Raw genomic sequence first — 24092 nt, 5'->3', positions numbered from 1 at the left:
ATGTATCTTGTTTCAAATGTTGAATGATTACATTGCGGACCGTGATCTTCAAATTTGGTCCGCACGATTTCGTAAAGTAAAAAAAACACATCTAACGAACTTCTAACATTTTTGCTGATGAATAGTTAACTACGAACTAATTTAAAATTTCTAATGGTATTAAAATAAGTAATCATAATTTTTAAATGAAGAAGAACTGGAGTTTCTCAGTTGCTGCAATGGTTCGATGTAACGCAAAGCGATTGGTAGTATTTGACGGTGTGCAGGAAGAAACAAGTGGCAGAGTGTCCAGTAACACTTGAGGACTTGGTGGATTTGTAGGGGCATCCCTGGCACTTGTAGGGCTTCGCCTCCTGCTGACAGATGGCCGTGTGAGCCTCGTACTCCATCCGGTTGGCCTTGGTGTTTAGGCAGTGAGGGCACTTGAATTTCGGTTTTTTCGGTAGCATTGGTGCGTTTTTCGGATCGTTCACATAGTCCTGAAAGGATTTGACGCAACTGGGACACATTTCTAGTACATATGGCTTCTGGACAGGAAGGGCCTCTTCTTTGGACGGTCGCTTCTCCTGTGGCGAAGATTTCTCGATCGATTCGTTTACTGTGTTCAAACGAAGCTTTTTTGGCGAAGTTCCAGAGGGTTCTATGGATTCCGTAGGGCGTTTTAGAGCTTTGTTTGGTGAAACTGAAAATTCCTTTGGGGCTTCTAAATTTTGCACATTTAGCAAAACATGCGGTGATTTAAAATCTTTCGTAGTATCCTCTGGAGATAAAAGTACGTCATTTGAAGCACTCAGGTCCAATGGTGTTTCCAGAGAATTCTCGGCAGGCACACTTATTTCCTTGGATTCTGAATGCAGTACATGTGGTAAACCATTTGCTTGATTGAAATTGTTTAAAACTCACCCATGTGTGTCGTATTATCCGGAACTTCAATGACCTTGAGGTCATACTTTTTGGTCAGCTTACAGGTACTCAAGCAGTTAATCACGGTGCCGTAGTTGATTAGATCGATGATTTCGAGGAGTGGAGAGTTGCAGCGGCACTTGTGGAGCACCAAAGTGCCGTGATTGATAAAGGTTTTCAGCTTTAGAGTTTGTGGATTGGCTGCTCCCTTGCACTTGCCCGTCGTCATTAATCCGTAGTTGGTCACATTTTCCGTATTCAGCAGCTGCTGGTCGTTTCCGGTTCTACTCCCGCAGTGGCATTTCCGATCGAGTATATGCCCGTGGTTTGAAATTATGCTGGACATAACGAATTCCTTTTAATTGCGCAGAATTGTAAAGTTTCTTTGACCAGGAAAGCAATGCGTCTCGATATCGATAAGTTCCAGAGCAGCCATGGACTTTGCAGAACGATCACCGCTTTCGAGTTCGAAAGTTTGACCTATGTCCAGTGTTGTAGAAGCTCAAAATTTAATGTGTATTTGTATATAAGTAGTTCAAATTCATTTAAAATTCAATAATATACAATATATATACAATATACAATAATATATAATATAATAGCAAAACCTCTCAAAACAGAAATAAAAATTAAAACACATAGTTCATCTCTGTTTAATTAAAGATCTTACAAAATATATGGTTTTGAAATCATGACAGAAATCCCTGTAAAAAAGTATTAACCACTCGTATACGATTTATAAATGCTTTTAAATAAAAATGTGTTTGGTCTAAAAATCGATATATCTGAGTAAAAATATGCAATAATCCTAATTACCATACAAAATGTATTCCCAAAGCGTAAACGTGGCTTGATTGATTTGAGTGGAGGGGATATAAATCAGTTTCGCTCGCTATTTACAGTTCAGTTGATTTTGTTAAGGACTTCAAAAAGGACCATGATACCCACGAGAAGGCTTGTACAAATAGTATTCATGTGGTTCTGCACTTTGAATGGCGTCACGACGTTCTATTTCTCCTCGGGAAGACTGCGTTGGTCCCGATTTCTGGTCTGCTATCGGATAGTTCACAATATTGTGGTGATTATTCTTACAATAAAGTTTCTGATGGATTTCTGGCACTTCAAAGCCAGCGCCTTCGATGAATCCCCGCTGGTTAGGCTGGCCGCCATCACATATTTCGGCCTCGTTTTCCTATCCCTGATCAGTTGTATGGGCTGCGCTTATCGCCGCCAAGATCGGATTAGGAATATGATTATAAAGCTGCTAGAGCTGGATGCGATAAGCAAATCCTGGGGCTACAGGGAATCCAAAGGCCAGAAACGATTTCTGAGCATGCTCATGGTGACAGTGACCCTCCTCCTGATCATACGACTGTCCATTCATGTCGCCTTGAATGTTAACCGATTTATGAGAGGAAGCCACAATCCATGCAACTGTTTCCTTTCTGAATGCATGATCTTCGCAACGAACTCCTTGGCCTTTGGACTCATGCTGGAGATCTGCCGGAACTGGTGGCGACTGCAGTCCGGTCTGGAGACGCTAATTCTGGATGCGAATCCGTTTCCGGACATGCTGCAACGTCTGCGAAAACTGCAAGCCTTGTTTCAATCTCTGATCGATATGACGGATGAAGTTTGCTTCGTTTTCAGGTGAGTTAGTAATAAAAGTTTTTAAAGGAAAAGTATGGCAGATACTTCCAAATAACGACCGTTGTTTTGAACTTAAACTTTACCATTAGATATGTGCTTCTATGCTACTTGCTGCGAAACGTGTGGAGTGGCATTCGGGTCGGATACATGATGGTCAGAGTTTGCCTTGGCCACAGTGCCATCGAAGCGGAACTGCAGTACCTGGAGATGGTATCTATCACCTGCATACAACCACTAGTCTTTTCCCTGATGATGAACACATTGACGCACACCACGGATTCCCTTTTGGAGACCACCAAGGAGGTAATCCGGGGGCTTTATAGTCGGGATGAGCAGCAGCAGCGATGTGTGAGTCAGCCTATAACTGCTTGTTTGATTTTGAGGTAGAAACACCTCCTTTTCACAGATGGAATGGTTCACCTTGCAACTGGCCGAGCAGCACACCTATGTCCACATATTTGGAGCCTATCGCATGAATCGCAGCTTGGTCTTCGACGGCTGCTCTGTTATCCTGCTGCATGTCATTTATATGGTACAATGTGAATACACATCGATGTTTTAGTGGACAGTTCAGCTTTACTTGTATTTTTTATATCCTGCTTGTTTATGCAATGTGTACGAAATTTTAACTGCAATAAGATTCTTACCATTAAATAACTTGACTCTCATTTTTCAGAACAAAAATGTTGTAGTTCTTTGTTTTCAGCTGAGTCCAAGCTGATTCAATATTTATATTTTAAAAACTTCTTTGAATTCCTTAAAGCTTAAGTTCTGATTATTTGGATACATAGCATATTTAAGTGCTTGGGATGGAAAGATATAACACAATGAGTAAATTGAGCAGACATTCGATTCCCCGTCCCAACAATCCTAGGCCTTAGTTACAACTATTCCTGAGCACCTTCCTCTCCCCCTAGTGGCCGTCAATCCTACGGATGTGGATGTGGATGCCTGGCCACCCTTAACGAAGGTCGCCGTGGTCCTCCGGCTGTAGCATTCGCAAGTCGGGGCAGACGCGGATTGACGGGTGGACCCATGACTCGGTCGACGGGATCCGTCTGGTTGTCGATTTGAGGCAGGGGCGAGGCCGGCGACCACTCTGAACTGGAACTGGAGCCGGGAGAGTCAGACCTATTTCCAAATGCATTTATTTGAGAGCTTTTTCTCGGATCAATATAATTATACCAAAAAGGATCCTTACCCCGCGGTATAGATGGGCGGTAGTTTCCGTTCGTAGTTGCTGGTGCTGGGTGTGACCACGCCAGCATGTATCTCCTGCTGGTAAAGTCCATAGAGCTCCCGCAACTCGTCCGGCAGATCCACGTTGCCCTCCTCGATGAGCCTCCGCTGAGAGCTGATGATGTCCTCGCAGAGGCGTCGCTGTCGCTCTGCCCTGAGGAGCTGAAGGTCACGCCGGCGCAGTTCCGCCTGGCGAGCCAGCCGCTCCGCCTGCAGGGATACCTTGTCCGCCTCCAACTCGTGGACGCGGCAGAGGAGGGCCAACAGCTCACGTTCCTCGTCACTGCTAATGCGCTCTGGAAGCTCCTGTTCAAAAAGGGAGATTGCCTATAAGTGAATAAAATGCATGCCACTCGGACTCACATCCTCCAGCTTGACTCCCTTCTGGCGGCACTGCTCCAGCTCGTGCTCCGTTCGCTCGCGGATTTCCTTGTAGCGGCGAGTTTCCTTCTCTATGGCCGCCAGTTCTCCCCAGGCATTTTTCAAAGCCACCGAACCCTCGGATTCAATGTCTGCGGAAAAACAAACCAAATATGAGTTCTACGTGATCAGTCCTCCAGTGGGAGTACCCACCGTCCTCGCCCATTGCGTCATATAGTTTCCCAATGCGCCCTTGCCAGTGGGAGATGATCATGTGCTGCCTCTCTGCGTCCAGTTCCAAGCCCAGGAGATGGCTCTCGGCCTCGAGGAGCTTCCTACGCAGTTTCATCTGCTGCTTGAAAGTGAGAACGATCTGTTCGCGCAGGTAACGAAGCTCCGTCTTGCGCTGTTCGTCCTGTTCCTGGACAGCTTCCGGTCCTGCTCCGGATCCGGCGCCTCCAGCAGGGCCTGAAGCAGCTGCGGATGCCGCTGCCGCCGCTGCAGCTGCTCCACTGCGAGGCCTTTCGGTTAGCATCTTGGTGCGCAGACGTGACACCTCGTCGCGCAGCTCCGAGACGAGACTTTGGTAGTGCTTGGTGGGAAAGTCCTTGAACTCGTCGATGTACACGGAATTCTGGAGCTTGGTGGTGATGCTATTGGCTCGATCGGCGTACACCAGAGTGTTCTTGGTCTCATCGCGGTGCTTACTTTCCGGTGCGACATGGGCAATCATTACGGTCTTGCAGCGACCACTCAGTGCCTCCTTGAGCAGTCTGGTTAGCTTGGAGTCCCGGTAGTTGACGTACCTAGCTCCGCCGGACAGCCCATTGATTACGTTGCCCAGCGCCAGCAAGCTTCGGTTTATGTGGGCACCTTCCTGCAGTCGCTTACCCCGATTCTTGGTTTTCTTAGCCCGCTCCGAACCAGCCAGATCGGTGAGAAAGAGTCGTCCCTGCTTGGTGCCCAGTGGCGTCCTTGCCTGAACCATAATACTCAGAAGGGCGTGACTGCGGGACGAGGTCTGATTGGCGGCCGTCGGCTCCATGGTCCTGGCCTTGTTTCCCTTGAGCAGCAGACTCACAACCTCCTTTCTGCTGGAAGTGGTTATCTCCGAGAGACCCGCCACTGTGATGCGCTGGCCACGATGATCCTCTCGCAGCTCCAAAGGTCCTCCCGGATTGAGGAGATCCCGTATGAGCTCGTTGTATATCTCCAGGTAGGATATGGAGACGCGACAGGAATCCGCATCCGCCGACTCGATGTGGCTGAATATATCCTCAATGGCGCGCACCATTAGTCCGATGTCCTGGCTGCTCACGTCCATGGAGTCACAGGATGCGGTGGGCGGGGCACGGTCGCTGGTCTGCGGTTTCTTGCGCGGCACAGGTCCCAGCATAGTGTGCGTCTTTCCAGATCCCGTGGCTCCGTAGGCGAAAACGGCCGCATTCAGACCGTTCAGAACATCTCTGACCAATGGAGCCGTAGTCGTTTTGTAAACCTGCTCCTGACTGTCGTTCTCCCGGAATACATGATCGTACGAGTACTGCCGTGGACGACTCTTTCCGCCATCATCGTACAGCAGTGATCCGCCGGAGACGACCTCGATGCACCGTTCCGCGGCCTCCATGCTGGGTCGAACCCTAACGGCCACCTAGACAGGATTAGGAAGTTATTATCATCAGATGTTTCTGGAAGAGTACGAGTATCTTTCCATTAAAAACTACATATAGTACACACTCACCACTAGTCTCTCCTCCTGCGGCGGTTGAGCCGTGGCAATGGATCGTCCTTGGGAGGAGTTGCTGCCCCCACTGCTGCCCGACCAGCTGCTCGCTCCAGCACTGGCCGCCATCACTGCGATCCTTCAGATAAATAGCAATGAATAGGTGGGTGGGCAGTCCTTGTTCAGCCACGTGCCGCCTGGACTGGTTGATGACCTGACCTGCACAGGACCATTACAAATTGTGTCAATTTGTTGTCAACAATCGTAAAACTGCCATCAGCGCGGGAAACACCCAACGAACTCCTAATGGACTTGTGAATTTGCTCGCCAAGGTCTCGCCTCTTTATAGGGAATTTTCCTGCGGAGGAGGGTCCTTGGGGTCCCGGGGCTCTTGTTTACCTGTGGCACAAAGAACTCGAGGAGCTGCAGGAGCTAAAGGAGCACAAGGAGCTGGCGTGGGCCATAAATCAAGCCGTGAACTTGAACACCCAAAAAGTGCCTGCGTGTCTCCGCATGCAAATCAAATGGAGCAGTTCGATGGTCATCGAGAGGGTACTGTACCTTAACTGGAAACACCGAAGTCCTCAAAAGTCTATTAACCTTCAGAATATTCAGAATATTTTTTGTTTTCTTAAAGGGCAATGCATTAAAAAGATGAAGGACCTCAAAAAGGGAATTGTTTCCCATAATATATATATATTTGTAAATATATTTCATATATGGATTCTTGAAAGTTCCCGAAAGTTCCCCCTTCCCCACGCGACATTGACCATTAAGTAAAAGTTCATAAGATTGAAAGGAAATGAAAGTGCTGCCGGAAATAGAAGTGTCAATCCATTCACGCTAATCCATAATCCATGTCCATGTGCTGCCTAACATGTTGTGACCTCTGACCCCAACACCTGTCACTCGTCTAAACAACACATCCATTGCCCCGCAACCAACTGTCGCTTCCCCAAAGTCATAATTAATTTCATTTGCCTAAGAGCTGCTCAATTATAAAACGTGGGACCATTGAGTGCCAAGGGGTTGCATTATTAATTTTAATTCCATGTTCCCATTCAGGTGCCATGAATATGTGATGGAACAGCCCATATCAAGGAGGCCAAGCTTCCGCGGCTCCTGCTCCTCAAATATGTACACAAATTACAGGCCTTGACTGTCAACAAAGATGGGCGTTCCAATTGAGTGATGGGGTGGCATTGGATGCACTCGGAAAAATTATATAACATTTGTGATTGGTTGAACTGCATAATTATGTTATGAGCTGCAAAAAGAACGCATTGCAAAGTCCAATCATTTTATGACAAGCGTTGGTTTTGTTTCTTCGACATCTTGCTATTACTTTCATATATCTTTACTTGAGATTGTGTAAACTGCAGGCCTTTGGTGTTTCAGTGGAAACTTTTAAGTGCATATAGTTTTAATGTATTATACTATAAGTCATAGGGAATAAACTCCTTTCTTAATGGAATACATCATTTATAAGTTATAATAATTTCGGACCTATTTTGAAGGCAGTTAATTTGATAATGCCGAAAATCGATTTGAGCACTTTAATGAGCGCCCATCAATGCACCACCCAATTGAGTCCGATTTAAACCACCACCGACAACACTTTTGCCAGTTCTTGTTTCGAATTCCACTACGGGCTTTTGTCGTTTATTGAATTTGTGTAAATTGCCGGCAGACACGGCAGGACACGAAGGCAAGTGGTCAGGACTTTTGTATCAACTGGATGTGGGCCAATGTGGGTGGTGTTCCGAAAGGTTGGTGGTTCTGTGGCTAGTTGATTGGCTGGGTGGGTGGTGCAGTGGCTCAGTGACTTTGTCTTCGGTTGTTGTCGCACGTCGGCTGTTAATGTTTTTAATGCTTTGGTGTGCCATGTTTTGATTTGCCGGCTAGTGAACCCCATTGGGGAGTTGGTGGCGATGGAGGTGTGGCATTGTGTGGCCAACGCATAGTGGTCTGCTTAGAGCTCATTAGTGGAGCTCAGGGCAGAAGTTGGGGTATTTGGGTCGGGATAATGGAGTGGAGCATATGAATTGGCGCTCTGAAAGGCGTTTTTCGAGGGAAAGCCCCGTTTCGGTGGCAAAGGGTAGCTGGGAAAGTGCCTATAACTCCAAGCATGGCTAAGTAATAACACGTGGGACAGACTCTTTATGGCTAATGAGTTTGCCTTTCGATTCAGTACAGTCTAGTAGTGATAAAGAACACATACACAACTCACTCATGCCAAAGGACGTCGACTACAAAGAATTCAAATAAACCCATCGATGGTGATCTGAATAAAACAAAAGACCTGTAAGCTTTGACAAATCGTTATAGTTATTTCGTATACGTTCGATATGCAAACGAGGTCACAAAACAATGCCACTGCTTTTTAAAGTTGTTATTCATGTGCTTCATGCACTATGATTTAATATAGCCATAGTATTTACAATTTTTATAATTGAAAAAATAATATTTCAGGTCAATCCAATTACCAACATTTTTAAGGTTTTAATGAAACCTCGTTGTATAACAGGATAAAATAAAGACGTGCGGTTCTTTAGAACTTAATCAAAGGTTGTTTAAGATTATTTTTTAATCAAGCAAGTGCACTTTGAGTTCTGAATTCATAAAAATAATTAGTTAAGCAGGGAAAATGAGTATTGTTCTATTAAATCCTGCCAAGCTAACAAAGCCCGTGAAAGGCAAACCCCAAAAGCCAGGCTGTAATTACCCACTAGGCGCGTTGCGTATACGCAGTGGTGGTGATTGATGGCTCTTGTGACCTGGAGACGACTTAATTACCCAAAGCCATTTCCCAGGTCGCACACTTGCCGGGTTTATTTTTAGTGGCCCATCAAGCTGAGTGACCAGCCCCCGACATGCATCCAAAGTGACGTCATTTTCGAGGTGGACTTTGAATGCAAGTGCAAAACTTTTAACCTTCACAGGGTTTTTCAAATTAACGCGTTTGGCGAAAGTTGTGCGTGTCACGAAACTTTGGGAATTTCGACATTAAGTGGGCCAACTTGTCCGCATTGACGAGGCGAATTCTTTTCGCCATAAACAAAGTGGCCAGTGGCCCCAATCCTGACATGAAATAATGTAATATTTTACACTTGGCCAGCAAGTAAATCCGGCACCAAGTAGGTCAATTAAATGCGGTGCCCGCAGAGAGAAGCCACCCCAATCTCGGCTCCATTTCGATTATGTAAAACACACAATTGATAAAAACTTTTCAAGCACCTCTGCAGCGCGGTTCACTTACAAATAGTTTTGTATTGCACTTTAACCGCTCGGAAAACTATTCCGGACACGCCACTCGCCGAAAAAAAGGCTTAAAGTCAAAAACCGGAAACACTGGGTCGCCAAGAACTTCGTGGAGTATCCGTAATGAAATAATGAAAGGGGCTTGTGGAACCATTCGCGTCGACGTACCAAACTCAACTGAAGCGTCCGGACTCGGCCTGGTCAGAAAATAACGAAATTATAGGCATGTCCAGGGGGTGGAATGGGTTCCAGGTCGGTCGGGAGCCGGGTGGGTGGCGTTCTGACTCCTGGCACGGCACAATCAACTTTTGTTGTTGCCGCGTTTTTACTACGGCATTGTTGAAATGCTAATGCGCCATTTTGCATACATTTCTGGCGAGTTCCACCTGCCGCTGGCCAGTTGTGGGTTAAATAGTTGGCCAAAGATTCCGTTCCCAAGCTGTTCGGGGTTCAGGTCCACTCCAATAATTGTTCACAAATAAAGGTATTTCCAGCTTTTCCATATTTATGCACGAGTATATTTGAGGGCTACGATTTAGCACATTTTATGCAAATCATGCCACTCCACTTCTTTTTTTGGCATTTCCTCCACGTCAACTCCTTGAAGCCTGATAATAAATTTAGCAAATGGGAAAAAAACCTCCACATATCACCATGAAAGCATTAATTTACCCGGAGCCGAGTTATGGAAAAGTTTTCCGGGACGAGACATTGAATTGAAATCGGTTTGTGGAGCAAAGTGTCGAATATAATGGATTGATTGACTGACTGAATTACCCCAATGAGTGTTGGCATTTGCAAATATTTCAAGCCATCCATCGCACGACTGGAAATTTGCATTTACGATTTCGAATTTGAATTTGGCAGGCCGCAGAGCCTTGCCCCAATTACGGATTTCTACTGACATCCGGCTTGGCTCACGAGAAGGTCAACGCAAATTACACGGTCATAGAACAAGGACTTGCGGTTTAGTAATTGAAATTTTTATTAGCTATTATTTATACCATATAGAGCGTATGTGTACTTGTATTGTTTAATTTAATTTGATTCCTTTGCTGGCAATTCCATTTTAACTAAACGTTCGCAAAAAAAGATATCGTTGCGGTTCGTAAAAGTGTAAACAAAAGTTCCAACTGGCCAATACTTAAGTATTAAATGCTAACTGAAATTTGTATAACCTACAGTATTGCTGGGGGCATAGGTATGGGTTGTATTGGTGTACAATAGCCGGGCATATCAAAGCGCAAGGCAAACAGAAATCGCTTGATAAAACTGTGAGCAAATATTTAAAGTATTTGGATTGGCGGCAGGAGCTGGACTGAATTCGTCTACGGTTGTGGAACAGTTTTAGAATATCGCATAAGTTATTTACGGGTATCCGGTTTCACTTTCCCCTTCTTGCATCGTTTTCGGCTACTAAAGTGTAAATAGGTTTAGTTGGGCAGCAAGCTGTATCCTTAGCCCCTGGATCCTGTGTGTGTGTGCTCGTTTATATTAGACTAAATGCGGTTGGCTGATGCTAATGGAATTCGCTTTCTGTGGCCTGCTGTGCTTGTGTAGGTGTGTAATTGTATAATTGTCCTTATCAATATGCTCAAAATATTATCGTCATTGTCAGCTGAGTCTGTTCCGGTCCCCAGTTGAGCTCCGAAGTCCCCGAAAACTCAATGGAAGTCATTGGAGCTCTAGAGAAGCAGCAGAGGACTGGAACAGACCAGTTAATGCAGATTATTGTAATGGTTGGCATGTTTAGAATATCGTTGCGAGGCTTAGACACAAGGCTCTACGTAATTGCCCGGAAACAGACCGGTAACTCCATCCATGACGCCCTCCCACCAGCCGTCGTCGTTCTTCTTGAGCACGTACAGCACTGAGCTTTCTTGGAAGCTCAGCTCGTCGTCCTTGTCGGCATAGTAGTCGTATATGGCTACCACTGAAATATTTTTAATATTTAGTAAAGTATGTAGTTATTTGCTCGAGCTAACTTACCCTTTTCAATAAAGTTCTTGGGCACCCAGCCGGGTAAGTTCTGATCGTCGGGCACTATGGGCGCCAGCTGCGGTCCCGTCGACGTACGTGGTCGCCCGAAGTCCTGATGCTCATCCTCCGGCGGCGGCGGAGGTGGCAGAGGAGGCGACTGTGAGCCGGGACGAGCGAAGTTCAAGCTGAAGTGATTCCTTTGGAAAAATATTCGGTTAATTTACAATATAAGATGTGTAGTTCATGGGGTTATACGCAGTACAATTACAAAAACCTAGTATACTTTTGATAAAACAAAACTTTTTATGTTCAGCTGAGTATAACCCTCTGATAAAGAGAGAAACATGCAATTTACCTATTTGGATTCCTGGATTTGCACAGAGAACATGAAACAGGTTATATATACACAAAGAAGGGGATGCATTTTCCGGAAACTTACCTGTTAATATTGCGACCCAATGTGTGCATGCCAATGTGACTCTGCTCGGTCATCTCGTGCTGCGACACCGTTAGTGGCGAAGGAGGAGCTGCTAAGAATTGGGACCCGGATTATTAGGATTAAACTATTGCACAATAATCCATTTAACTCACGTGGCATGCTGCTCCGATCGTCATACGTAGTGGGCGGCGGTGGTGGCAGCGATTGCATCATGCCTGCTGAGGGCAGATTTACATGGGTTGCTATCTGCTGGCTAGGTGGCATCGGAAGTGCGCTGTACCCAGCAGCGCGCTCATTGCCCGCCGCTCCACCGCCTGTGGTGGTTGTAGTCATCGTTGAAGATGCCGTCGACATCCGCTTTGGATGCCCAATAGGATAGTTGGGAGCGTAGTGCGATGGCACCTGTGGTGGATTGACCACAGGCGGCGTGCGGTACTCCCGCGAGCTCTTTCCCAGTGTCCCGGTATTGCTGACTGACTTTCCCAGGGTGCCAGTGTTTCCAGCCCGCGACATCTGCGGCGGAGTTGGGGGCTTCGTGGTTGGCGGAGGTCCCACCGACGGCGGCAATAGGGATTGCACGGACCCATGGCTGGAGCCCCGATGTTTCTGTCGCACCTGTGTGTGCTGGGCCGAGTTAATGCCGTGGCCAATCTCGTCCAACATTGAGTAGTCGATGGGCTTGCGCACATACTTGATCGGCTTCTCCGGATTGATGGGCGCCACGATCTTAAACTGGCGCGAGCTCACCTTGTTAGCCGTTAGCACGCCAATCTCTCTGTGCGATTAAAAAGATGACAAAAAATAGTAAATACAAACAATGTGAATCGCAAAGACTATATACGTAGAGAATGTAGAAAGATAATTTCATTTATCAGTCAAATGACCTCATCAAGGCACGTATTTAGGAAGCGTTTATCTCCGATGTGTCACAAATGTGTTTTTGTATTGTACTGTTCTTCAATGAATGAATATCCTTATAACAACAGATGTTTTCCATATGAAAGTCCTTTGTCAGATGGACTTCCTTCCTTTACAACAAAGTTGCGCTTGTGAATGAACCTATACAATCACAACTCTCCCACCCTATTCTATTTCACATCCTACAATTGTTGGTTCTTACCTCCTGGCTACCTTCTCCTTGTGGATGTGCACCGTCTGGGCGATGTGGTTCATCTGGGACTCCATCTCGCCGAGCTGCTGGGCCTGGAGCTCGAGGAGCTGCATGTAGCTGTAGGCGAGCGTGTTGATCTGGTAGGCCACGCTGGCCAGCGACTGGGTGGTGTAGTTCTTGGTGGCCTCCAGGGCCGCCTTCTTGTTATCCGCGCGGTAGTAGGTGTCCTCGCAGTAGTCGGCCACACGCTCCAGGTTCGTGTAGCTGTCCCGCAGACTCTGGCGGCCATCGGGGATCTCGGTGCGTATCAGAGAGGCTAGTTCGTCCATGATGTTCTCACTGGCCATGGGGGTTTCGGTCAACATGGGTGTGGATGCTGCAGGCGAACGGGAAACGAAAACCCAATTAAATTCCCCGCTTTTCCGCACTCTTCACGCCCGTAAACATTTGGGGCGTGGGCTAGCCTCTGCCGACGTCGACGCCCAGCTGCTCCAGTTGATCGTTGGAGCGGCTTAATTGGACGAATCTTGCGTGCACTCACTTTATTGACTATGCGATTGCACAACAGATGCTTTCCGGGCTGGTTGCTACGTTTTTAATGCAGTTAAATGCAGTTTTCCATTACATTTTTCGTGAAAAAGAAAGAACGCTGGTCGGTGCTGCAAAGTACTGGCGCTGGTAGTATTATTCAACACTATATCAGTGCTGACACATTTAGTATTATATATGTTGTGCTATAAAATAGAGTATCAGAATATTTCCAAAAAAATAGATGTGGCATTTGATTAAACATTTTTTTTGGTTATTTGAATTAGATTACTTAAATAAAGTTTAATTTCTCTTTTTCCTCAATAATAAACTGAGTTTACACATTAAAAGAAGCATTCAAGTGATTTCCAATTAGAATTGGTATTTATTATATTTCAGTATTTCGCTACTCGCGCATTGCGGCCACATTGGTTGTGAGTAATATATTTTTTCGGCAATATTAATTTTAGCTGTTGTCCAAATGTCTCACCAAACGGGTATCCGAGGTTTGTTATCCGTTGGAATCAGCAAACCCGCATCCTTAAAATACCCTTTGTATTTTCAGCCAACGAGCAGCTGGCCAAGGTGTTCGGCAAAGCGAAGAATAATAAATTTCGCGTGATAAAAGTTTCGATCGAGAATGGTGAGTGGATTTGCTCCAGAAACGTATATACACACGATATATACTAGGCATACGAAATGATAACGAGGCTTCCGGTTTTACCCCGCCCCAAATTACAGAGCAGCTCAGTTGCGGCGCCACCGCGGAGACGAAAAAGGACTGGGAGCGCGACTACGACAAGCTGATAGGGCCCCTGCTGGAGAAGGATGTGCCCTGCTACATTCTCTACCGCCTGGACGCCAAGATCCCGCTGGGCTACAGTTGGCTGCTGATCAGCTGGACGCCGGACACGGCCAGCATCCGACAGAAGATGGTATATGCTTCCACAAAGGCCACGTTAAAAACGGAGTTCGGCTCGGCATACATCACAGAGGAGCTGCATGCCACCACATTGGATGAGTGCACGCTGGAGGGATATCGCCGGCACAAGCAGGATTTCGCAGCTCCAGCTCCATTGACCAGCAGGGAGGAGGAACTGAAGGAGCTGCGAAAGACAGAGGTCCACACCGAGATCAATACAAACACGCGGCATCAAACTCTGGGAGGGATCAATTGCCCCCTGAGCGAGGCGACAGTGGCTGCCGTTCAGGATCTGGTGCGCGGCAAACACGACTACCTTCAGTTCCGCATCGATCTGGAGGAGGAGCAAATCCACGTGTCGCGTGCGGCCAAGGTGGAGCTGGCCGATTTGCCAAAGCAAGTGCCCGAGGATCATGCACGCTACCATCTCTTCCTGTTTCGCCACACGCACGAGGGCGACTACTTCGAATCGTACGTGTTCGTCTACTCTATGCCTGGATATTCCTGCTCCGTGCGCGAGCGCATGATGTACTCAAGCTGTAAGGCTCCTTTCCTCGACGAGCTGGCGGCCCTTGGCGTTGAGGTCGTTAAGAAGGTGGGTTAATATGAATGCCTGATCGCATGCATTATTTATTATTGATTGTACTAAAGATTAGGGTTATACAAATCAAAAGCGATGTGTATAGCATTAATTTCACCAATCGGTTCTTTATTTTTAGAATTATTGCTTTCACTTCTGATTCATAATCTAAAGAAATATTTTGAATCGTAGCTAAGACGTATTTCTCAGTGAAATCAATGCTTTCCCTAAATCATATGTTATCAATAACATTAAATCATACTATGTTATATGTTTGTTATACGTTTTATATTTCAGCTGGAAATCGACAGCGGCAGCGAGTTGACCGAAGCCTTTCTGCAGGACGAGCTGCACCCAAAGAAGATTCTACACCGACCGGCTTTTGCCAAGCCCAAGGGGCCACCTAACCGGGGCGCCAAGCGCCTCACGCGTCCCACCACCGAGGACTAAGTCTGAATCCCGATCCCACCAAGTCAATTCTATTTATCCCCCTTCTACGTACTGTTTCCTAGCAGAGCATTTAATTTATTGTATCCAAACGTTCATTTCTTTTGTGTTATGTCTATCTGTCGTCCCATGTCTATATGTGTCCGTACGCCAGACGATATCTTTAGAGGCACTAGGCATCAACTGAAACATCGCATAGCAGCAGCCAAAGTGGGCTTCCTTAAATGTATTCTTGTCTATGTAACTTTAGATGGACATATTTGCAATTTATTTAAATTAAAAACTCAACTAAGTTTACACTGGGTCTACTTTAAACACACGACTCATTTGATCGACTCCAGAGATACCTGTTCGGCTGTTTTTTTGTCGTGGGCCTTGAAAAGTTCTGGGTCTTCATCCTCCGTCAGTTTTTTGAACGCCAGTTGAATGTTCTCGTCGCGATCGAGTCGCCATTTGTACTGCCAGTAGCGAACCTCCTCCATCGAAGTCCCGGATGCCTTCATCAGCAGCAGGGAGGTCACACCAGCCACGCCGCCCAAGAAACCTCCAATGATTCCACCTGCCGCCATTCCCCGCAGGCCAAGACTCGTTTTGTAAAGTGAGCCGGTAATGGAACCAGCGGCCAAGTACTCGTAGATTGAGGATTTTCCACGGTACACCGACATGCAGGTGATGATGCCGCTGTAACGCGCACATTAGAGATTTTATAGGATATAGATTTGACTCTGTGTTGCTGAACTTACAAGTAGGATGTTGTAAAAAGTCCCACTCGCCAGCCCCATTTGAAACCGCCTTTGGCGAAGTTGACTGTGAATTGATCTTGCATCTTTTTCTGTAATTATAATTTAGAATTTTATGACAACATACTTAGAAAATAACAAGCGCATACCTACCTTAGCATCAAAGTGCGATTTAAAAGCTGTAGCCTGGTTGTTCTCCATGAAATTCATGTAGCCCACGCGCGATTGTGTAACTCCGCCGTAAATTGCTCCAATGAGGAATCCCAGGAAGCCGGCCTGGTAAACAGAGTTAAGTTCGGACGATATGCTGCCAAACTCGCTGTTTAAATGTTAAAGTACATCAGTAGATCTTAGTATATACGGAATTAATAGTTTTCCTACTCGATTGAAAACATATGTTTGAGGCGCTCCAGTCCCGTTTCCTCTGGTGGTTTACTGGCCAGGAAGGCCTTGTAAGTTTTGTTTTCCTTATCGGTTACATCATCTGCGCCGCCGTCAAATGTTGGCAGGATACCTGCGATCAGAAACCGACGTCCTTTCCACAGAAAATTCATTTTTTAAGCGCGGCGTTAAATAACCAAATAAAACGAAAACAACAAACTCAGCTGTTTACCGGTCTGCTAGTGTTGGAAAGTGTGCAGGTTCTTGGTGTTGCCTAACTCTCGTGTTTTTGTTTCCAATTGGAATACGTTTGTAAATTATAAAATTATATCATTATAATAATTTTGGTTTCAGGAAAATTTAGTTTTCATACAATTTTATTCTAAACATTACACTGTTAAATTTTATTTTTACTAAAAGCAATTATATTGTATTTACAAGATTATGCTATAACCTTATGCACTGCACCTTATGTTTTCCTATTGCCGTTTACCAACACAGCACAACGCCGCCAAACGCGTTGTCGGCAAACATTTGTTGTGAAATTTTCAACGTTTTTACAATTTAATTCATTGCAAATCTAATTTATTGATATTTGCATGCACGTATAAAGTGCTTCTGCACTTTGGGAAACTGAAATCATGATGTACGACAACGAGGAAGGTAAGTGAAATGAATTGCAAAATGTGTGCAAGCACGTTGGCATGAGCAAAAATGAACATGGCGGCGGGAGCGCTAGGGCTCCGCATTATTAGCAAAGAAATACAATAGTTAAATAACATCTTGCAGAGCTGTACGAGGAGGAGAATGCCGAGGAGATCTCCCACGAGCTGTGGCAGGAGGCCTGCTGGATCGTGATTAACGCCTACTTCGACGAGAAGGGTTTGGTGCGGCAGCAGCTGGACAGTTTCGATGAGTTCATCCAAATGTCAGTGCAGCGCATTGTGGAGGACTCCCCCGCCATCGAGCTGCAGGCGGAGGCGCAGCACACATCCGGAGAGGTGGAAACACCGCCCAGATTCTCTCTAAAATTCGAGCAAATCTACCTCTCCAAGCCAACGCATTGGGAAAAGGATGGTTCACCCAGTCCCATGATGCCGAACGAGGCTCGCCTGCGAAATCTTACTTACTCCGCTCCTCTCTACGTGGACATCACGAAAACCAAGAATGTAGAAGGCCTGGATCCCGTGGAGACGCAGCATCAGAAGACATTCATAGGCAAGATTCCTATCATGTTGAGATCAACGTACTGTTTACTATCACAGCTTACGGATCGTGATCTTACGGAGCTTAACGAGTGCCCGTTGGATCCCGGCGGCTACTTCATCATTAACGGCTCGGAGAAGGTGCTAATTGCCCAGGAGAAAATGGCTACCAACACAGTGTACGTGTTTAGCATGAAGGATGGCAAATATGCCTTTAAGACTGAGATTCGGTCATGTTTGGAGCACAGTTCCCGTCCCACGTCCACTCTGTGGGTGAACATGATGGCAAGAGGATCGCAAAACATTAAAAAGTCTGCCATTGGACAGAGGATTATTGCCATCTTACCGTACATCAAACAGGAGATACCCATTATGATTGTGTTTCGAGCCTTAGGCTTCGTGGCCGATCGCGATATTCTAGAGCACATAATCTACGACTTTGACGATCCCGAGATGATGGAAATGGTGAAACCTTCTCTGGACGAGGCATTCGTGGTCCAAGAGCAGAACGTTGCTTTGAACTTCATTGGAGCAAGAGGCGCACGCCCCGGAGTCACAAAAGACAAGCGTATCAAGTATGCCAAGGAAATCCTGCAGAAGGAAATGCTGCCCCACGTGGGAGTCTCCGATTTCTGTGAGACCAAAAAAGCTTACTTCCTGGGCTACATGGTTCACCGTCTGCTCCTGGCTTCTTTGGGCAGAAGAGAACTTGATGATCGAGATCACTATGGAAACAAGCGACTAGATCTGGCTGGGCCCCTCCTGGCCTTCCTCTTCCGTGGGTTGTTTAAAAACCTGATGAAAGAGGTGCGCATGTACACACAGAAGTTCATCGATCGCGGAAAGGACTTCAACCTAGAACTGGCCATCAAGACTAACATTATTACTGATGGTCTTCGATACTCCTTGGCCACTGGCAACTGGGGAGACCAAAAGAAGGCGCATCAGGCGAGAGCCGGTGTCTCTCAGGTGTTGAATCGTTTGACCTTCGCCTCCACACTTTCCCATTTGCGGCGTGTCAACTCGCCCATTGGTAGAGATGGTAAATTGGCCAAACCTCGTCAGTTGCACAATACTCTGTGGGGTATGCTGTGTCCCGCTGAAACTCCTGAGGGAGCAGCTGTCGGTCTGGTGAAGAACCTGGCCCTCATGGCCTACATTTCTGTCGGATCGCAACCTTCTCCCATTTTGGAGTTCTTGGAGGAGTGGTCTATGGAAAACCTGGAGGAAATTGCTCCCTCTGCCATCGCTGATGCTACAAAGATCTTTGTGAACGGCTGCTGGGTAGGCATACATCGTGATCCTGAGCAGCTGATGGCAACCCTTCGTAAGCTGCGTCGCCAGATGGACATCATCGTATCGGAGGTGTCTATGATTCGAGACATTCGAGATCGTGAGATCCGAATCTATACAGATGCAGGCCGCATTTGTCGGCCTCTTCTCATCGTTGAAAACGGGTCGCTGCTGCTCAAAAAGACTCACGTGGAGATGTTAAAGGAGCGAGACTACAACAACTACAGCTGGCAAGTCCTGGTGGCCTCTGGAGTGGTGGAGTACATCGATACCCTTGAGGAGGAAACGGTCATGATCGCTATGTCTCCCTACGATCTGAAACAAGACAAGGATTATGCCTACTGTACCACATACACGCATTGCGAGATTCATCCAGCCATGATCCTGGGCGTGTGCGCTTCCATTATTCCATTCCCCGATCACAATCAGAGTCCGCGTAACACCTATCAAAGCGCTATGGGTAAGTGTATGGGTATTAATTGGTATTACTCGAAATACTAATACATTTGTCATATCTTTTAGGTAAGCAAGCTATGGGAGTGTACATAACCAACTTCCATGTGCGTATGGACACACTAGCCCACGTACTGTATTATCCAATGAAGCCGCTTGTGACCACACGTTCCATGGAGTACCTGCGGTTCCGAGAACTACCAGCTGGCATCAATTCAATTGTGGCTATTCTTTGCTACACTGGATACAACCAGGAGGATTCTGTCATTCTGAATGCCTCCGCTGTGGAGCGTGGTTTCTTCCGCTCTGTGTTCTACCGGTCTTACAAGGATTCGGAGAACAAACGCGTGGGGGATCAGGAAGAGAACTTTGAGAAGCCTCATCGCGGCACCTGCCAAGGAATGAGGAATGCTCATTACGACAAGCTAGACGATGATGGAATTATTGCCCCGGGAATTCGTGTATCCGGCGATGATGTGGTTATTGGCAAGACCATTACCCTTCCTGAAAACGACGATGAACTGGACAGCAACACAAAGCGTTTCTCCAAAAGAGATGCCTCCACTTTCCTGCGAAACTCCGAGACGGGTATTGTGGACCAGGTGATGCTTACGCTTAACAGCGAGGGATATAAGTTCTGCAAGATTCGAGTGCGCTCCGTGCGTATACCACAGATCGGCGATAAGTTCGCTTCTCGTCACGGACAAAAGGGAACGTGCGGTATCCAGTACCGCCAAGAAGATATGGCCTTCACCTGCGAGGGCTTGGCACCCGATATCATTATTAACCCCCACGCTATCCCTTCTCGTATGACAATTGGTCACTTGATCGAGTGCCTGCAGGGCAAACTAGGATCCAATAAGGGCGAGATCGGTGATGCTACACCTTTCAACGATGCCGTAAACGTGCAAAAGATCTCCACCTTCCTGCAGGAGTACGGCTATCATCTGCGTGGCAATGAGGTCATGTACAATGGCCACACCGGACGAAAGATTAATGCTCAGGTAATTTACTTCACGTTCAACTTGCCACAGTCTTAAACTAATTAGTGCCCTTAACTATAGGTTTTCCTGGGGCCCACCTACTATCAGCGTCTTAAGCACATGGTGGACGACAAGATCCACTCTCGTGCTCGTGGTCCAGTCCAGATTCTGGTGCGTCAGCCTATGGAGGGTCGTGCTCGTGATGGTGGCTTGCGTTTCGGTGAGATGGAGCGTGATTGCCAAATCTCCCACGGCGCCGCTCAGTTCCTGCGAGAACGTCTATTCGAGGTCTCCGATCCGTACCGTGTGCACATCTGCAATTTCTGTGGGCTGATTGCCATCGCCAATTTGCGCAATAATACGTTTGAGTGCAAGGGCTGTAAGAACAAGACGCAGATCTCCCAGGTGCGACTCCCATATGCGGCCAAGCTTCTCTTCCAGGAGCTGATGTCCATGAACATTGCGCCGCGCCTGATGGTCAACTAATCAGACGGTAATCCGTGTCCAGACCACTTAATAGCCCTAAGCAGCCCTGTTAGCAGTTAATTATTAAATTACCATAATTGTGACAACTCAATTTGGGGCTTTGTGTGGCATTTTCTATTATTCCCGGAACTGGAGCGAATGCCTGCCGCGAATTTTTAAAGACGCGAACGTGCCACAACCGCTTTTGGGCGAAAGTCTGCACGGGCACAAGAGCTGTTAGTGGAATGTGATTTATTTGCTTGTTTGTAATAAGTTTCTTTGCTCAGAAATGTTTTTGGAGAGGGCACATAGAGCCAACAGGTTTGTGTGAATTGTTTGGCCTGAGTAAACCTATTATCGGTTTTAGTATCACTCATAAGTTTAACTAGTTCATTGGTTAGTTTGCTGATAGCATCATAATTAGGAATTATGAACTATGACTCGTATGAATTTATTGATTATCATGATGTAATTGGTTTTGTTTGCAATCCTTATACGTTTTAGAACATCAAATAATCTGTTTTCAGGGTACTGAGTCTTTATTTGCTCCAATTTTTCCTTGGTAATCCCCTAACAAAGTCCATTATCCGCAAAATACCTCCGCCCTAAGCGTATCCTAAATTCGGCTTTTTATGTAGAAAGCCTTTCCATTTCCATTTATTTCTTTGTTGCGCTTTTGTTGCCTTCTTTGATTTTGACGTAATGCTTTGGCCCGCGGTCTGTGACGCCCAGTGACAAAAGGGATTAGTTCTTTGTTGTCGGTTGCGGATTGTGTGAGGTGGAGAAGGTGGAAAAGGTGGTGGAGCTGGTGGAGCTAGAGCCGCAGCCGCCAATCGACTGACAGTTATTAATTGCCACTTGACGTGGCTCCGACGGAACGAGCAGCTTCGGCCCAACCGAACTCGTGTCGCTGCCAATGTTGATACCAATGTTGGGGCTGATGGCCAAGACCATGCTGACACCCATCAGTCAGCCCGCCTGAGCCCGGCTTATGAGTAATTGAAATTGCGTGTAAATCCGCGAACGCGAGGTGGCGCCGCGATAAGAGAGTGCAGAGCAGCAAAAAATCGGAATGAAACACTCCACTTGGGCACTCCTGAGGTATTTATTTATAGCATCTTAAAAATAACTTATATTACTCCTTTTTTATCGCCAACACCCGGTGTCTCTGCTCATTTATCACCGTTGCTAAAAACACTGATGGCGTAGAACTCGGGCACCCGGTAAACCTTCAGTCGCTCGTGGCTGAATCGTCCGTTGGTGAGCGCCTTCACATAGAATATGTCCTTCAGACCCAGGTTCTTTCGCTGCGAGGGCTTCGTCTCCTCCATGATGAGACGTTGCTGCTTGGGCCGATAGCCATGGGTTTTGTCCTCCAGCAGCTTCACGAAGATGATGTCCTGGTCGTCATTGCGTCCTGCTAAAGTGCGCGCCTGGTAGAGATTCTCACGTGGCTTGGGATAAATCAGCACTGGTTGTATGGGCAGCACCTGGCTGGGCGACGTGGGATAGGCCTCCAGTTCATCTGGCTCTGGGTCACTGAAGTGGAGGGCAGGTGCAGCCCAGGATATGCAGGGAAGGTAAGCTGCCAACAGTAGAAAGCCGATTGTGTGGTTTATCTGAAACGCAGTAAATTAGGTTACTTAATTTGATTATTTAGAAATATAATCACTTATAAAATACTTTTAAGTTGGAACGGTGCCGTATAAAATGTATGGCAACCAAACTTAAACAAGTTCTATATATATTTTTTTTTTTCAAATAATAAACACGTTCCTGGCAATTAGTTTAAATTTATGGGGTTTGCGGTGCTTTTCCTGCAAAGGATTTATGGCTTTACTTTGGAAAATGCAATTAATAAATCAAATAAATCATAGCTAGACCAGCTGCAAGGTAAAGCAATTTAATTATTAAGAAGCAATATATCTTCCTAATATTTTAAATATGCAAAAAGTTTCAGATTAAGTATTAGATCTTTTTATTAAAATAATGCAATGTACATTTTTTTAACACATTGATTTGAATAATTAGAAAGACCAATCGAAGATAAGATGAATGAAATAAGTCATAATAATAATCTGATAATCTGAAAATCTTGTGCACCATATATTTTAACACAGCCACTTTTCGCTTCGAGTGCAAATGATTAATGGCATTATCAGATTTGTTTTATCACGGCAATTTGCATATCTAATCGGTCTACAAAACGCGGCAAATTAATTGAGCATTGTGACCAACCAGAATTGGTTCCAGTCAAAACACCATTTGATATTTGGCCAAAAGCTGCCAGAGTGACTTTATACTTTTGAGTTGGTTCTTGTGTTTGAATTACCGTTTTCATTGCGTTCGCTAAAATCCCAGCTCAAGTTCGCTCCACGAAAATCGAAAATATATATAGATATATAGATATATATTTATTTTTGAACCTAAGCCTCTTTGGCTTCGCCCTTTTTGGCCAACAGCAACGGAGTATCACAGACGTTAAAAGCGGCGATCGAGCGCGGCGCGCGAATGTCAGAAGCAGACTGGCGTGCGACAAGGCCAAGTTAACTTCATTTACCGCCCGACGAAGTCGCCGGCAGAAGCTGAAGCTCAGTAAAAAACATCGAAATACAAAAAGAAGGCCCGAGCTGGATGGGGAAAAAGCAGCAGAAACAGCGCAGCTTCCAGATGTCAGCGAATTGCAAACGGTGGGCAAATAAAAACAGATGTCTTAACACCTATTAACTGCATCAGTAACATCTCCGAAATCAAAAGGCGTTAATTATTTCATTTTAATATGAACTGAAGGAAAGCACATTATAGAGATCATATTAATATATAATCTCTAATATTTTCCCATAAAGGATTGGGAACTAGAAAGGTATTAGTTAGCTCAAAATACTTCTTTATTTTTCCAATGCCAATCATTCTATGTACGTACTCGTATATGATCACATTGCCATTTTAACTTTGAGCCCATAGATCGTCAATGGGTTAACAGATGAAGAAGGTCTGGGGGCGGATCATTCAATATTTGTGCTATTAATTGATCACTAGGTCGGAGTGTCGATAGGGTCAATGTTATCAGCAAGCGAGCGCGGCTCAATCACCTGTGTTTGATGAGCTCAAGACTCTTTTCCAGCTGCTTACATTTGTGTTTATCTGGTGGTAATTTTATGCTTGCCGCCGGTAGTGATGTCAAATTTATTATTATAGCCGCCGCTGAATGGGGGAAGCCAGGTAAATGGAAAAAATCACCTAAATGGCTGAAGTAAATTTAGACACGTAGAAATGCTTAATAAGCGAATAAATATTTGCGCTGCCTTGAGCTTAGTAAAGAGTTTTGCACACTTGCTGGATGGTGTGCTGAGTGTTTACCTTTTGTCTATTTGCAGTTGAGGCTAACAATAATAATAGAAATTTCTAGTTAAATACATGTTTGTCGAG

The 24092-nt window shown here is 45.8% G+C and overlaps 8 protein-coding genes across 11 annotated transcripts; 3 read left to right on the top strand and 5 right to left on the bottom strand.

The window, feature by feature from the left end:
• Nucleotides 1-122: 122 nt before the first annotated feature.
• Nucleotides 123-1249, bottom strand: LOC122621653. Its single transcript, XM_043799592.1, has 2 exons — nt 904-1249; nt 123-847 (listed from the first exon to the last, which is right to left on the bottom strand). Exons 1-2 carry the CDS (start codon nt 1247-1249, stop codon nt 207-209), a joined length of 987 nt encoding a protein of 328 aa, XP_043655527.1. The 3' UTR covers nt 123-206.
• Nucleotides 1250-1840: 591 nt separating this feature from the next.
• On the top strand, nt 1841-3115 carry LOC122618888 (putative gustatory receptor 85a). The gene is made up of 3 exons (XM_043795486.1): nt 1841-2553; nt 2643-2901; nt 2960-3115. Exons 1-3 carry the CDS (start codon nt 1841-1843, stop codon nt 3113-3115), a joined length of 1128 nt encoding a protein of 375 aa, XP_043651421.1.
• A 249-nt stretch (nt 3116-3364) lies between these two features.
• On the bottom strand, nt 3365-9256 carry LOC122621387 (kinesin-like protein KIF19). Its single transcript, XM_043799233.1, has 6 exons — nt 9135-9256; nt 5894-6094; nt 4366-5803; nt 4156-4304; nt 3755-4098; nt 3365-3684 (listed from the first exon to the last, which is right to left on the bottom strand). Exons 2-6 carry the CDS (start codon nt 6002-6004, stop codon nt 3483-3485), a joined length of 2244 nt encoding a protein of 747 aa, XP_043655168.1. The 5' UTR covers nt 6005-6094; nt 9135-9256; the 3' UTR covers nt 3365-3482.
• An 875-nt stretch (nt 9257-10131) lies between these two features.
• On the bottom strand, nt 10132-13364 carry LOC122619913 (abl interactor 2). 4 transcript variants are annotated; one of them, XM_043797129.1, is made up of 7 exons: nt 13208-13364; nt 12676-13042; nt 11708-12330; nt 11556-11646; nt 11472-11483; nt 11126-11313; nt 10132-11069 (listed from the first exon to the last, which is right to left on the bottom strand). In XM_043797129.1, exons 2-7 carry the CDS (start codon nt 13029-13031, stop codon nt 10906-10908), a joined length of 1434 nt encoding a protein of 477 aa, XP_043653064.1. In that variant the 5' UTR covers nt 13032-13042; nt 13208-13364; the 3' UTR covers nt 10132-10905. The 4 variants fall into 4 exon arrangements, with proteins under 4 accessions (XP_043653064.1, XP_043653065.1, XP_043653067.1 ...); XM_043797130.1 differs by having other exon boundaries at nt 11556-11643; XM_043797132.1 differs by lacking the exon at nt 11472-11483 and having other exon boundaries at nt 11556-11643.
• Nucleotides 13365-13611: 247 nt separating this feature from the next.
• On the top strand, nt 13612-15440 carry LOC122620200 (twinfilin). The gene is made up of 4 exons (XM_043797557.1): nt 13612-13700; nt 13760-13837; nt 13936-14711; nt 14994-15440. The coding sequence occupies exons 1-4, from the start codon at nt 13676-13678 to the stop codon at nt 15144-15146; spliced, it is 1032 nt and encodes a 343-aa protein (XP_043653492.1). The 5' UTR covers nt 13612-13675; the 3' UTR covers nt 15147-15440.
• Nucleotides 15385-16500, bottom strand: LOC122620201 (RPII140-upstream gene protein). Its single transcript, XM_043797558.1, has 4 exons — nt 16265-16500; nt 16037-16202; nt 15887-15975; nt 15385-15824 (listed from the first exon to the last, which is right to left on the bottom strand). The coding sequence occupies exons 1-4, from the start codon at nt 16435-16437 to the stop codon at nt 15467-15469; spliced, it is 786 nt and encodes a 261-aa protein (XP_043653493.1). The 5' UTR covers nt 16438-16500; the 3' UTR covers nt 15385-15466.
• A 261-nt stretch (nt 16501-16761) lies between these two features.
• LOC122619940 (DNA-directed RNA polymerase II subunit RPB2) lies at nt 16762-20775 on the top strand. The gene is made up of 4 exons (XM_043797175.1): nt 16762-16927; nt 17054-19222; nt 19285-20219; nt 20280-20775. Exons 1-4 carry the CDS (start codon nt 16906-16908, stop codon nt 20682-20684), a joined length of 3531 nt encoding a protein of 1176 aa, XP_043653110.1. The 5' UTR covers nt 16762-16905; the 3' UTR covers nt 20685-20775.
• Nucleotides 20776-21810: 1035 nt separating this feature from the next.
• Nucleotides 21811-23170, bottom strand: LOC122621623. The gene is made up of 2 exons (XM_043799548.1): nt 22996-23170; nt 21811-22282 (listed from the first exon to the last, which is right to left on the bottom strand). Exons 1-2 carry the CDS (start codon nt 23002-23004, stop codon nt 21836-21838), a joined length of 456 nt encoding a protein of 151 aa, XP_043655483.1. The 5' UTR covers nt 23005-23170; the 3' UTR covers nt 21811-21835.
• Nucleotides 23171-24092: the final 922 nt, after the last annotated feature.

This window comes from Drosophila teissieri, chromosome 3R (assembly GCF_016746235.2).
Source record: "Drosophila teissieri strain GT53w chromosome 3R, Prin_Dtei_1.1, whole genome shotgun sequence".
NCBI lineage: Eukaryota > Metazoa > Arthropoda > Insecta > Diptera > Drosophilidae > Drosophila > Drosophila teissieri.
This window is presented reverse-complemented; position numbering and strand designations above follow the sequence as displayed.